Here is a 13189-nt window from a genome sequence, read left to right on the forward strand (position 1 = left end):
GATGGATGGATGGATGGATGGATGGACAGATGGATGGATGGATGGTGGATAGTTGGATGGGTGGTTGGATGGATGGATGGATGGATGGATGGTAGATGGATGGTGGATGGATACATGGCTGTATGGCTGTATGAATGAATGAATGAAGGAAGGAAGGAAGGAGTGAACCATCTCCCTCATGCAGGACGGAGAATGTAGGCTTCTTCATAGATTCCCAAGATGTACTTTGCATTACGGATGGTCCAGTCTAGCTGGAGACAGGGGAGAGTAGAGGAGGGGTTTCTACTCACCCTTGCCCATCAGGAAAACCAGATAGGCCTTCTACAGAGCTGAAGCCAAAATGGCAAAGGGATTAAACTGGGAGACCCAGGCCACGCCCACATTTGCCTTGTCTCCTGGAGGATCTTAGCCAAGTGGAAGAGAACATGGCCTGGACCAGAAGGCCCTAAGGCACCAGCCTATCCCCACAAAAAGGGAGGGAGTACCGGCACATACCGCAACACGGACAAACCCTGAAGACTTTGTACCAAGTGGAAGAAATGGACACAAAAGGCCACTAAGTACATGATTCCATTTCCATCCAATGTCAGAACAGGCAAATGCAGGGAGACACACAGTGGATCCGTGGGCACTAGGGGCCAGAGAGGGGGATGCAGAGTGACTGCTCGGGTACAGGATTTCTTTTGGGGGCGACAAAATGTTTCCTAATGAGATTCAGGTGACGCCTGTCTAAGTCTGTGACGATACTAAAGCGACTGCACACGTTAAAGAAGTGTTTGGTGTGTGAAACAGATCTGACCAGCCTCCCGGAGCCGGACTGAAAGAGGCGCCTGCTGCATGCCACAGAAGTATCACCGAGCCCCCCGCCCGCCCTGTGGAGTACAGCTTGGGACACTGAGGCTCAGTTTCCCTTGGTTCGTCAGAGGCAAACCAGGACTAGATCCCGGGGCTCTGGACCTCTCCCCATATCTCAACGTCTCTGTGCCCAGCGCTGGGGGTGCAGAGAGGAAGCGGCCCCAGCCCCCAGTTCAAGTCCTGCGGGAAGGTGGGGGGTGCAGGTGTCCAAGGGAAACACACAGTCACTCCTTGGGCCTCAGTTTCCTCATTTCTTGAATCTGGGCGCCTTGCAGGCAGTGGATTCCCAGAGCCTAGAACAGCGCCTGGCACGGAGCAGTGTTGAATGAAATCTGTGAAACGGGGGATGTTGTAGGATTGGATGATGGAACTGAGCTTGAACCTGACTCACAAGACACAGGAAGGCGCAGACGTGGTTGTCACTGTCGCCCCTGCACCTGTCCCCTGAGCACGTGGCATAAATGGCGGCAAAAAGGGAGGGCAGCACAAGGAGGGCCCGGAGGGGCCGGTCAGAGCCGCCTGGCTGGGTCTCATCCACCTGTGCGGCACGTCCCCTTGCCCCAGTGCCTTTGCTCGTGCCCGTCTCCTCTGCTGGGGACGCCTTCCTTCTCCTTCTCTCCAGAGTCACCCCTGCCCAACTTTCCGTGGGCTCCATCGTCACCTCCTCAGAGAAGCCCTCCTGATCTCCCTGACCTCCCGCTCAGGTGTGGCTTTACGTGTGCTTGGCTCATCTGATTCTGGCCTGCCCCCGCTTGACTTCCAGGGTCCTGTTCACCAGCTCGGGGCACAGCGCCCAGCTCGGCATGCGCCCAGTGAATACCAGCAATCACAGAGCACTTCCTGGGGGGCCATGCGGCCTTGCGGGCTCCGAGGGGCCACAGGGGGGCTGGTCCACACCCCGCCCATCATCCAGCAACAGCAGGGCAATTGTGGGCCCCAGAAGGGACCTGTCAGGAGCTAGCCCTGCCAGCCCTCCCTCCTGCCCCCAGGAAGCCCGAGCGGAGGAGGTTCCCAGCCTGCGCCCATGGCCTGGGGCCGGGGACAATGAAAAATAAAGTTCCATTCTACTGGGAGGATGGCCTGGTGGAGGTTCAGGGCACGAGGACAGGATGTGAGGGACAGATGTGGCCTTGTCACCTCGGCACCGGGTCCTAAGCCCTGTGGAGGGAGCCCGGGCATGAATGAATGAATGAATGAATGGCTCCCAGCCCACACACAGAGCCGGAGGCAGTGGTAGGCCGAGGGCCAGCCCAGGGCGGGGGCTCCCTCCCTGTCCCTGCAGGAGCCCAGCCTCCGACCTGCCCCCCCACGGCCCCGACCCCATGCTCTAGGTGGGGACACTGGCCGGGGAGCCCAGAAAGCCCAGGTGAAGGACGCCACCCCCATTTCGGAGCACCTCTCATTTGTTCTGAAAGAAACAAATTTCCAGACCAAATAAGGCTTCGGAGCTGCTGTCCACTTCACACAATTCCTTTTAAGTGTCCAAATGCAATTACACTTGGAACTTGTCTGGATCCGGCCTCCCCCGGCCTCCACCCGCCTCCCCCTGGCCTCCCCATGTAAACAAGCAGCCCAGCTGGGCCCCAGCTGGCCTGCCCCGGAGAGGAGGGGAGGGTCAGCCCCACTGCCTGCTCCCTGCCAGCCTCTCTCTCTCTCCCTCTCCCTCGGGCGTGGCCATGAGCTTCAGCATCCTAGAGCCCTTGTCCTCACCCCCTCCTTAAAAACGAAGGCCCAGAAGGCCCTGTGGTCTGGGCCGTGCCAGGCACAGTCCAAGCCCCCCCCCCCCCCACCGAGGTTTGCACTCAGCAGGGACATCAGGCTCCGCTAGGAGGCCTTTGGCTCCCAGGGCAGGTGCAAAGGCAGCTCTATTTCTGCATTCTCTTCGGGATGCCCACCCCGCCCCCAATCTGGGCACCATTTACTCCCACAGAGAAAGCCCTGATGGGAATTCCCTTGGGCTCCCCGGGGTCATGAGAAAGTTGGCCGCGGCAGGGGTGCGTCCTCCCTGGTGGCTCCCGCGGAGCCGCCCCTCTCCACCCCCGTCCTCACGGTCACCCCCGGGGCTGCTGCACCCCCCTCCGGCTTTGGCTCGCCGCCCCTGGACCCCAAGGGGGCTGGCAGGGTAGGGGGGAAGCTGACTCATCCTCCCGCCCCCCCCACAGCAGGCACGCACAGCCCGCCCGCCAGCCCCCACCCCCCAGGGCGAGCGCCGTGATTTTCCACTTGCGACATCTGATTGTTATTAGGGCTGGAGAAAGGGAATTCCTGGCTCCATAGGCCGGCAAAGGGCCCTGGGCAGACTCCAGGTGGGAGGGGGTGGGGTCACACCTGGGTGGCACCGCTGTCCTGCAGCAAGTCCACCTCTCAGAAGTGCCTGCACCACCTCCTCGCGTAGTCTGGCCTGGCTACCTCCTGGCTTCTCTGTATCAGCCCAGGAGCGCGTGTAAACCACTGGGTGGGGACCTGCCCCGGGTGGGCCTGAGCGCCCCGAAATGCCCAGTGGGAACCGAAGGAAGGCACCGAGCAAGTGGACAGGCCGGGGCTGTTCTCCGGGGCAGCCCAGCGGCGCTGCAAGGGCGCGAGGGACATTAACAGCTGGACTCCTGCAGCAGTGCTCGGGCCAACGTGACGTCACCAGGCAGGGAAATGAGCTCCCAGTGAGGCTTGGGGTGGGGGGGGGGCTCCCGCGCGGGGCATTCCTTCCCGAAGCCTCATCCCAGCCCCGGCTCGGCCCCTCCTCCCCTCCTCCTCCCCTTCCCCCTCCCTCTGGGCCTGGAATTGGGTTCGGGGCGGGTTCTGCTCCCAAAGCCATCTCCTCCAGGAGGCGGGCGAGCAGGGCTGTCCTCGGCTCGGGGCTCCGTTCTCCGAGGCTCCGGGCAGCGCTCTGGGCTGGCCAGCTGCCCTGGCGGGTCAGCGGCCGGAGGCGGGCATCCTGCTCCAGGAAGGACAGACCTCCGAGGATCTGGGCAGCGGCAGGTAACTCTGCGGGGGCCCCGGGCCCAGGGCTGGGAGTTCTGGGAACCTGAGCTGCAGGGAGGAGACGGGCGGGGAGGGAGACTGAGGTGGGCACAGTCAGGGCCCCCAGAAGTCACGTGGCTCCAAGCTGGAACCCTGACACTCCAGAGCCGCCTCCGGCATGCTCCCGGGGCTCTGACGTCCCCGCTCCGGGGTAGCAGGGCTCCGCATCCTGGCAGGGCCTGACCCCCACGCTTCCAACCTCTGCTCTGTCCTCCTTGGGGGTTGGGGCTCCCACTCTGGCCCTGCCCCCACTGTCGACAGCCATCCAAGTCCGCTTTCTGGAAGAGCGGGAAGGGAACACCCAGCCGGCAGCGTCCCAAGTGTGGGGAGAGGACTCCCACTGTTCCCAGGCGCTTGTGGCCCGGCCCGCACACTGTTGGCGGGGCGGCGAGTTCGGGCACGGGAGGCCAGGCAGCCGCCTCCCGCCTTCTCCCGGACAGATGGCACCTGGCATGCTGTGGGCTCTTGAGCCCCCAGATCAGCCTTTTCAATCCAGGCGTGAGCTGGAGGGCGGGGGGCAGTGGGGGCGGCCAGGAGCGGAGCTGGGAAGACGGTCAGGAAAGTGGAGTCTGATTGCGCCCACCTAGGCCTCCCGGGGGGCCGCCTCGCCCTGTCGCCAGCGAGCTGAGGGCTGGGCTGAGAGGAGAGGAAGCAGACAGGTGGGTGCCGGAGCCCCACGGGGCCTTGTGCCTGGTCAGGGGTGCACTGAGCTGACAGCGTTTTTGTCCACTGTGGCAGAAGCAGGTTCAGGTCCCACCCCAAGAACGTGTGAGGAGCACGGCATTCACCCCTGTCCCGCACGTGTCTTCTCCTCGCCCCCTGGGGTCCACTGGGCTTCTCCATCCCTGCATGAGCACAAAGCTCTTCAGCCCACCCGTGGCGGCAGGGGCAGGACAAGAGCTCGGAACCGCACTAGGGGTGGCCACACGTGGGCACGATCGGCAGAGGTGAGCCGGGGGCCTTGCCTACCGTCCCGGTGCCAGCCGGGCATCAGGGGCAGGCCCAGCTGGCTGCCCTTGGGGGGCACCTGTGTACTGGGGGCCTAGCTTGGCTGAGGGGCAAGGGCGAGGCTTGAGTTCAGGACAGCCGAGAGGGCCCAGACCGAGGGTGGTGTGTGAGCAGGCCGGCCAGGTGGGAGTATTGGACGGGAGCGAAGGGGACCAGGAAGGACTCAGGAGAGACCGCTAGCGATGGGGTCGCAGGCAGGGGAGGAAAGCCCAGGGTGCACATAAGTATGAGACCGGGCGCAGGCAGTGGGGACAGTGGCGGGACTGGAGTCCAGAGACGTATGGAGGGAATGCGGCACCATAGACCCATGCCCGCAGCACCTGCTCACCGCAGTGCACGCAGCACCCGCACGCGGACCCGCCCACTTACTGTCCAGCACAGGGGCTCCCGCCCAGGTGCAGCCACCTGGGGCGTGAGTGCCAGGACGCAATGGTACCAGGCCGCGCTGGGCCGCACCTGCTGGGCCACATGCGCGCACTCACAGCACGCACAGCCGCGGTGTCCCAGGGCCCGGGGCGGAAAGGCGCTGTGGGTGGCGGGGCCGGGAAGGGAGCCAGGCTGCCGGTGGGCCAGGGGTCTGGTGCTAACGCGGTTCCCTGCACCCTGGCCCCACCCTCCAGCGCCGGGGCTCAGAAGGGCCCAGAATTAAGGAGGGCGCAGGAGGCACCCTGACGGCCCCCCTTCCCAGCCAATGACGGCGCGCCTGCCTCGGCCCCTCCCCCGCCCCGGAGCGCGGGGCCTGCTGCGTCAGGGAAGGAATTCCGGGGGAGGCCGCGGGCAGCAGTGGAGCATTCCCTCCACACGTCCTCTATGCAACACGGTGCCAGCGGCCTGCGGCCCAGCCTCAGTTTCCCCACCTGCGCAGGGGGAGGGACAGGGGCTTGCATGCTGGAGCAGAGCTCAGGTTGGGGGACAGGGGTCCATTTGAAGAAGGAGCAGGCTGGTGAGAGGCAAGGTGGCGCCGATGTCCTGAGCACCGCACCAATGGAGCTCTGCCTGGCCAGCGCGGAGCCGTCTCCCTCGGACAGGGATGCGCCCTCCCGGGGCAGTCACCGCTCCCAGGTCCCGGCTCGGTGCAGCCCGGAGCGGAGAGGCCCCCGGTGCCGTCCTGGCTGGCTCCCTCCAGCTGCTCCCGCCCCTCTAGTCTCAGTGATGCTCAAAATCTCCGAAACGGCAGTGGGTGCTGCTGTTGTCGCGTCACGGGCAGAGAACCTCACCTCCGGGGCAGAGTGCCCCTCACGGGGGAATAATGCTTCCTGCTTCCTAGCTGGTGTTGAAGACCGAAAGGGGTGGTGGCCGTTGGCCGGCTGGCACCGACAGCCAGGAACCCCTGTGCCACCACCATGGGCCGGCACAGAGGAGGTGCCCTGGAAATGTGTGTGGGTATAAATGTACATCCCCAGAAGCCGTGTGGTCCCAGAAATCTCACAGATCAGACAAGAAGGGGGGGAGGGGTGGGGCTTCTCCCCCGCAAGCAGCAGTGAGTATCTAGGGTCTCGTGATGGGGTGAACCAGGAGCCCAGGCAGGAGGGGGCAGCCCTTCCGGCTGTGGCCTGTCCCGTGCTCAGCAGGGCCACCTCTGTGCCTCCCACACGGCCGCGTGCTGGCTTGTCAGCCTTTCCCTCTAAGGCGAGAGCCCCTGGGGCCTGGGGACAGGGACCCGGAAAGTAGAGGGACTTTCTGGGCTGGCAGGGGACCCTGCTGCCCTCACGTGACCTATGTGTCTTTGCCAGGGGAAGTGTGCGGGCCCGGGAGCCGTGAGCAGAGCCGCAAGAAATCCTGACTCACCAGGCCCGGAGATGGTGGGAAACTGTTCGTGGGAGGCCCCTCCGGGGGGCGGGAACAGGGTAAGTGCTGCCGGGCGGCAGAGGGGGCGGCACCGGGGGTCCGGGCGCTGGCGGGCTGGCGTGGTGGGAGAGGCAGACGGAGCCCAGGACCTCCCCCTGCTTCTGCCGCCCAGGCCCATCCTCTGTCAAAGGGTGACCAGGCGGGCGGCAGGCCCTCTGGACCATGTGGCTGGCGCTGGTCACCAGGCCCCACAGGTCTCCGGTGTCCTCAGCCGCGAGGCAGGCACGGGGAACTGAAGCCCCCATCCCGCCCCATGCAGCCCCCGTGAGCTATTCCCACCTTGGCCGGCCTTGTTCTCGCTCCTCCCCGTGGAGATGGGGTGGTCGGCTATTTCCTGCAGCCAGGCCCTGCCGGGAGGCCCTGAGAAGCTGGCACTGGTGGGAGGCAAGGTGGCACTGACGTCCTGTGCCCCCCGGAGCACCGCCTGCTCTGGGCCACGCTGCGAGGCCAGGGTCTGGTGGTCCAGGCACCCACCGGGGCCGAGACTCTGACAACGCATCCGGCCAACCCGCCCTTTCTTCCCTTCCCAGCCCCGCAGCTCTCTGAAGTCCCCGAAAACTCCGGAATTCCCTTCTAAATCCCAAGCAAAACAATCTCCGAGTTGGAGGGGCCCCCTCGAGTTTACCTAGTACGACCTCACCCACGTTCGAGGAGACTGAGGTTTGCGACAGGCCTGTAACTAGACTAGGATGAGCCCCGAGGTCTGAGCAGAGCCTGGAGTCCTGCCCAGGGCCCGTGTCCCTTAGCCGCCTCCCAGAGTGGCCACGGGGGAGCAGCAGTGATGGGACTGGCTGGGGAGGAGTCTCCAGAAATCTCCAGAGAAAAACAGCCCGGGAGGGAGGGCGAGGGGAGGGGGGCAGGCATTTTACAAGGCGGGTTGTGGCTGGGGACGGCAACTACACGCCCAGTGACTCACCCGGCCCTCCCTCTGACTCCGAGGGGGGATTGCAGACTTTTTCCAGCCTGGAGAAGCTCTGAGTGACCCCTCTGTGTGGGCTTGTCTGGGCACCGGGTCTTACGGGTTCTGGGTCTGGGGCCCCAGCTGGGGGGCGGGGGTGGGGGGCTGCTCCATGCATGGCCTGGCGAGGTCAAAGCCACCGACAGGAAGGGCTGATGGGAGGGGGGGCAAGCCAAGGGACTTGGTGGTTCACAGACAGAGATCCTGAGCCAATAAATTACCTAGAGGATGGTGCGTGGTGACTAGGACCCCCTTAAAGTGCTTACCCTGACCTCACAGTCTCCCCCAAAGTTTGGCCAATGCCCTCCAGTTCCTGCTTGCAGATTCCCCTTGACCGGAGCCAAGACAGAAGGGCCCCCCTCTGTTCCGGGGTATCAGGCCCCGGCTTTCTGGCAGAGCTGGGGGCCATCTGGAAGGTGGCAGAATGTTCCAGCCCCGAGAACCTTTCTGTTTGTTTTCTTGTGGGGAGAGTCATGAGCGGCGGGGACTGAGGAGACGCAGCGTTATACGGGGTCGGGGGGGGGGGGGCTGGGGTCGAAGGTCAGGTTCAGGCTCTGTGGGAAGGGGGAGTGATATCTTCCCCGGGCTGAGAGAAGGCAGTGACCCGCTCTGGGCAGCCTTATCACTTGGAACCAGAGGTCAAAATGACAGCCTGAGAATGAATCCAGCCTGTGGACGTGCTGTGTTTGGCCCACACGATGTTTCTTTAAATGCAAACATGTAAAGCTCAGGGGAGTCCACAGTCCAGTCCAGAGCTCCGGCTTCTCTAGGGAAAGAAAGGGTGACGGGCCACCCGGCCCACAGTCCTGTCCCCGCGCCCCAGACCTGACTCCCAGCACCACCAGCTGGAGCGCGGCCCACCTTGCCCAGGTCTGCCTGAAGCCTGAGCTCCTCGCTCTCCGGTCTGCGGCCCCCCTCCCCCCGGAGTCACACCCGGGCCACCTGTGCATTTATTTATCCCCAGCCCAGACCCAGCGGGCACTCAGGCAGCCGCACATTGTCCAAGAGTCAGTGCTTCCCCAGAGCCTCAGAAATAGCTGCGGCCCCCAGTGTCTCCCCCTCCCCGGGGACTCCCTGGCCCGCGTCCAGCTCCCTCGTGACCCAGAAACCCAGCGTCACCCTGGCCCCTCTGGGGACCGTCTCTGAGTCGCCAGGCCTCTCTGATCCCTTTATGGGACACAGCTCTGCTCCGGTTAGGGCCAGGGTCCACTTTTTACAATCACTTATTTTATTTTTAACTTTGTTTATTTTTTTAGAGAAAGAGGGAGCACGCTCGAGTGCGCTGGATCATGGGCGTGCGAGCAGGGGAGGGGCAGAGACAGGAACCCAAGCAGGCTCCCGGCTGCCAGCGCAGAGCCCGACTTGGGGCTCGAACTCACACACCCCGTGAGATCCTGACCTGAGCCGAAACGGAGAGTCAGACACTCAACCAACTGAGCCGCCCAGACGCCCCCAATTATTTTATCACTTTATTTTTATGTATTTATATATTGAGAGACAGCGTGCGTGCATGAGCCAGCACCTGCGCTGAGTGGGGGAAGGGCAGAGAACGAGGGAGGGAGGGGGAATCCCAGGCAGGCTCCGCACGTGGGGCTCGAGATCAGGAACCGTGAGATCCTGACCCGAGCTGAAACCGAGAGTCAGATGCTCAACCGACTGAGCCACCCAGACACCCCCAACTATTCTATTTGTTTAAATATTTTCATGTTTTGGTGTGAAAAATGGCAAGTGTACAGAAAATGGCAGGAACAGCCCGTGCGGGCGGTTCGCCCTTCACCAGGCCACCGCTAGCCGCTTACCACTCGAGCTTTTCCCCTATACTTCTTGTGTAGACTCTTCACCAGAACCGTTGGAAAGTAAGTTGCAGCCACCAGGGCCCCTGTCCCCGCACACCCCGTCCCCTTAGACACATTCCAGGACAGAGCCACGGCGCATCTCCCCATTCAGAAAATTCTGCATTGGCGCAAGTCCAGGCCACGCAGTCCATCCACACGTCCCCTGTCTCCCCACTCACCCTCCCCAGCAGCCGCTAGAGCCGCTGTGAAATCCGGGCTCCGTGCGGTGCTTTCGCCCGTGGCTCTGCGTTCTCCTTCGATCCGGAAAGGTCCCTCGGGTTTTCTTTACTCTCTCATGACAAGGATGCTTGTTGCCCAGGGTCCGTTCTGACAGGTGGGCTATCTGGTGCCTTTCTTAGGGACTGATGTCACCCCTGTCACCCGCCTGGGCTGCTCGCTGCGTGGTGGCACCGGGCGGGAGCGGGCTCGGCTCCTGCTCTAGTTGTAGCTGCTTCGGTGCTGCGGAGCCCGGGGCTCAGCAAGCCCCTAGCCAGGACCAGCGGCTGCAGGTGCAGGGGTGGGGGGAAGGCCCGGCCGGCGTCACAGGTGTCCCCCTCCGCACCCGCACAGATGTGTCCCGGCGTGAGCCCGGCGCCGGAGCCCCACAGCCGCGGCTTCCTGACCATGGAGCAGATCAGCGCGCTGCCCCCGCCGGCCGTCATGAACTACATCTTCCTGCTCATCTGTCTGGGCGGCCTCGTGGGCAACGGGCTGGTCCTGTGGTTCTTCGGCTTCGCCATCAAGAGGAGCCCCTTCTCCGTCTACTTCCTGCACTTGGCCGGCGCGGACGTCGGCTACCTCTTCAGCAAGGCCGTGTTCTCCGTCCTGAACACGGGGGGCTTCCTGGGCCCGCTGGCCGACTACGCGCGCGCCGTGTGCCGGGTCCTGGGGCTCTGCGCGTTCCTCGCCGGCGTGAGCCTCCTGCCGGCCGTCAGCTCGGAGCGCTGCGCCGCGGCCGTCTTCCCCGCCTGGTTCTGGCGCCGCCGGCCCCGGCGCCTGTCGGCCGTGGTGTGCGCCCTGCTCTGGACCCTGTCGCTCCTGGTCACCACCCTCCACAACTACTTCTGCGTGTTCCTGGGCCACCGAGAGTCCACGGGCACCGCCTGCGGGCACATGGACACCTTCCTGGGCGTCCTGCTCTTCCTGGTCTTCTGCCCGCTCATGGTGCTGCCCTGCCTCGGGCTGGTCCTGCACGAGGAGTGCCGGGCCCGGCGGCGCCCGCGCTCCGCGAAGCTCAGCCACGTCGTCCTGGCCGTGGTGTCCGTGTTCCTCGTGTCCTCCATCTACTTGGGGATCGACTGGTTCCTCTTCTGGGTCTTCCAGATCCCGGCCCCCTTCCCCGAGTACGTCACCGACCTGTGCATCTGCATCAACAGCAGCGCCAAGCCGGCCATCTACTTCCTGGCCGGGAGGGACAAGTCGCAGCGGCTCTGGGAGCCGCTCCGGGTGGTCTTCCAGCGGGTGCTGCGAGACGGCGCCGAGCTGGGGGAGGGGGGTGGCGGCACGCCCAACACGGTCACCATGGAGATGCAGTGCCCCCCTGGGAACACCTCCTGAGCGGCCAGCACCCCAAGGGAGGCAGGGGCATGGCCTCTGGAGACTTCAGCCGCGGGACAGGAGCTCGGCCGCTGCCCCGGTGCCCAAGGCCCAAGTGCAAGGAGAAAAGTCACTTCCTGCCCTCGTGCGTCCTTCTCCGTGCGCCGGAGGCTCAGGGGCCGCCGGGAGACTGAGAAGCCACCTGCACACAGGCCCCGTGGCCCCGACAGACCCCCCCAGACATTCTCCTCGGTGCCCAGAGGCCTAGGGCAGGAGAGGGGAGGCGGGGGTCACCAGGCCCGTCCATGTCCTGCCCCTTTGCCTCGGCCTCCTTGAGGACGACACAGCTGGCACGGTGGCCCCTGGGGTCAGGAGCTGCGCCCGCTAGGGACCCGGTCTCTGCATTCCATCCGATCCAAGCAGCGTCGGCGAGCCGACCTGGACGCAGGACGCTACCTGCAAGGAGGTTCTGGCTAACCTGCCTGGAGTTGTCTTTCTGCACACAACGCCCCAGCCCCCTCCACGGATCCTTTGGTGACTTTCATGGAAGGGGGCGTTCTAGTCACGGCAGGAACGGAGCTCTGGCCACCGTGGGCCGGTCACGCCATTCTCTGACTCCATGCAGCCCCCCAGGCCGCCTCCGGAGTCCCTGTTGGTGTGCGCCTGGTCCTCCAGGCTCGGCAGCCTGTCCAGGGGTCTCTGGGCTCCAGCCCCCACCCGGAAGGGGGCGCTGGCTCCACCCGGCCTCCCCCGCCCAGCTCCAAGCACAGGGACCCCGGGGCAGCCAATGCAAGTTTTACAGAAGACAGCAAATGTATATCAATAAACGTTTTATATCGTGCACTGAGCAAGGCCCCGCCCTCTGTCCTGTCTGCGCTCTGGTTCTGCAGCCACGGCCCAGGCGGCAGCTTGCCATGCTGGGCCCCCTCCCACCCCGCTCTGCCCCCCAGCTCTCATGCTTCCGCCCCAGCTAGACTGTCTACACCTCTGGGGTGCTCTCTTCTGGTGGGGCATCCACCCCTCTGCCAGAAGGGACTTTGGTCGGCCACAATGTCCTCTCGTGCCCTCTCTCACCTGTTCCTGGTGCTTCCGCTCCCCTTGGAAACCCTTCTCATGCTCCCTGGTCAGTGCCAGGCCTGAGCCGGCTACTGCAGCCCCTGCCTGTCAGGCGCACAGTGTGTCCGCACAGGGGCTCCCCGGGGCGGCTGCTGCCACACCTGTTGCTGCCTGTGTGGAAGGCCGCCCCCTCTGTCCCAAACCCTTTAGGGCGGGAGTGCGGGGTGGCACCACCCAGCAGCAGGCTGGAGCCCCTCCCAGGGGTCGGCTCCATGAGAGCCGGGCCAGAGGCTCCCTGCCCGCCCCCCGGCCTCCAGCCAGTGCCTGAAGGGGCCCCAGGCGTCCAGCCCGGGACCCCAGCGCTGTTTCAGGGAGGCTCTGGGGGGAAGCTGCTCGCTGCTCGGGCCCAGGGGAGACGGGGCAGAGGCACCAGGTGGTGCAGATCGTGGGGGGATGCGGGGATCAGGGGGAGGGGGCAGGCGGCCAAGGGAGACACCCGCCTGCCGGTCCAGTACCTCCAGGCTCTCCCTCCCGCCCGGCGGCTGGACTCGCTCCCAGGGCAGGGGCTGCGGGACCCCCTTGGGGTGGGCTGACCCCCAAGTGCAGTTATTGGTGACTGACCCCTGGCTGGCCAGACTCGTCCCTCCCGGCCTCTCCAGGCCCCTGCTCCCGTGCTCCCCTTCCCAGCAGACCCGGTGGCTCCTCCCACAAGGTGGACACTCTCCAGAGAGACACGCCCCTGGGGGGGGAGGCAGAGGAGCCTCAGGTGGATGGGGGTGGGGTGGGCCTGCCTCTTCCACTGCCCGCCTGGGGCGCAGCCCCCCAGACCCCCCACCCCCACCTCCTCACCCCCATCCCCCACCCCATCCCCTGCCCTCCCCATCCCCCACACACCCTCTTCACCCCTACCTCCCGTCCTCCATCCCCCCACCCTCCCCGCCCCCACCTCCCCACCCCCATCCGCCACCCCTTCTTCCTGCCCTCCCCACCCCATCCCCCCACCCTCCCCGCCCCCATCTCCTCCCACCCTCTACACACACACACACACACACACCTGCTCACTAAACGGTCCCCG

At 64.9% G+C, this 13189-nt stretch overlaps 1 protein-coding gene across 3 annotated transcripts; it reads left to right on the top strand.

Moving 5' to 3' along the window:
• The first annotated feature begins 3519 nt into the window (after positions 1-3519).
• Positions 3520-11906, top strand: MRGPRF (MAS related GPR family member F). 3 transcript variants are annotated; one of them, XM_029915269.1, is made up of 3 exons: positions 3520-3831; positions 6615-6728; positions 10093-11906. In XM_029915269.1, exons 2-3 carry the CDS (start codon positions 6681-6683, stop codon positions 11077-11079), a joined length of 1035 nt encoding a protein of 344 aa, XP_029771129.1. In that variant the 5' UTR covers positions 3520-3831; positions 6615-6680; the 3' UTR covers positions 11080-11906. The 3 variants fall into 3 exon arrangements, with proteins under 3 accessions (XP_029771129.1, XP_029771130.1, XP_029771128.1); XM_029915270.1 differs by lacking the exon at positions 3520-3831 and adding an exon at positions 4454-4532; XM_029915268.1 differs by lacking the exon at positions 3520-3831 and adding an exon at positions 6135-6260.
• Positions 11907-13189: the final 1283 nt, after the last annotated feature.

The sequence above is a fragment of the Suricata suricatta genome, chromosome 11 (assembly GCF_006229205.1).
Source record: "Suricata suricatta isolate VVHF042 chromosome 11, meerkat_22Aug2017_6uvM2_HiC, whole genome shotgun sequence".
Classification (NCBI taxonomy): Eukaryota; Metazoa; Chordata; class Mammalia; order Carnivora; family Herpestidae; genus Suricata; species Suricata suricatta.

Bases quoted from the DNA above. Each gene is read 5' to 3' on its own strand.
- MRGPRF (XM_029915268.1), top strand. From the start codon at position 6,225: ATGGGCCGGCACAGAGGAGGTGCCCTGGAAATGTGT. The intron at 6,261-6,614 runs GTGGGTATAAAT...TGTCTTTGCCAG, and splicing joins GAGGTGCCCTGGAAATGTGT to GGGAAGTGTGCGGGCCCGGG. The intron at 6,729-10,092 runs GTAAGTGCTGCC...GCACCCGCACAG, and splicing joins CTCCGGGGGGCGGGAACAGG to ATGTGTCCCGGCGTGAGCCC.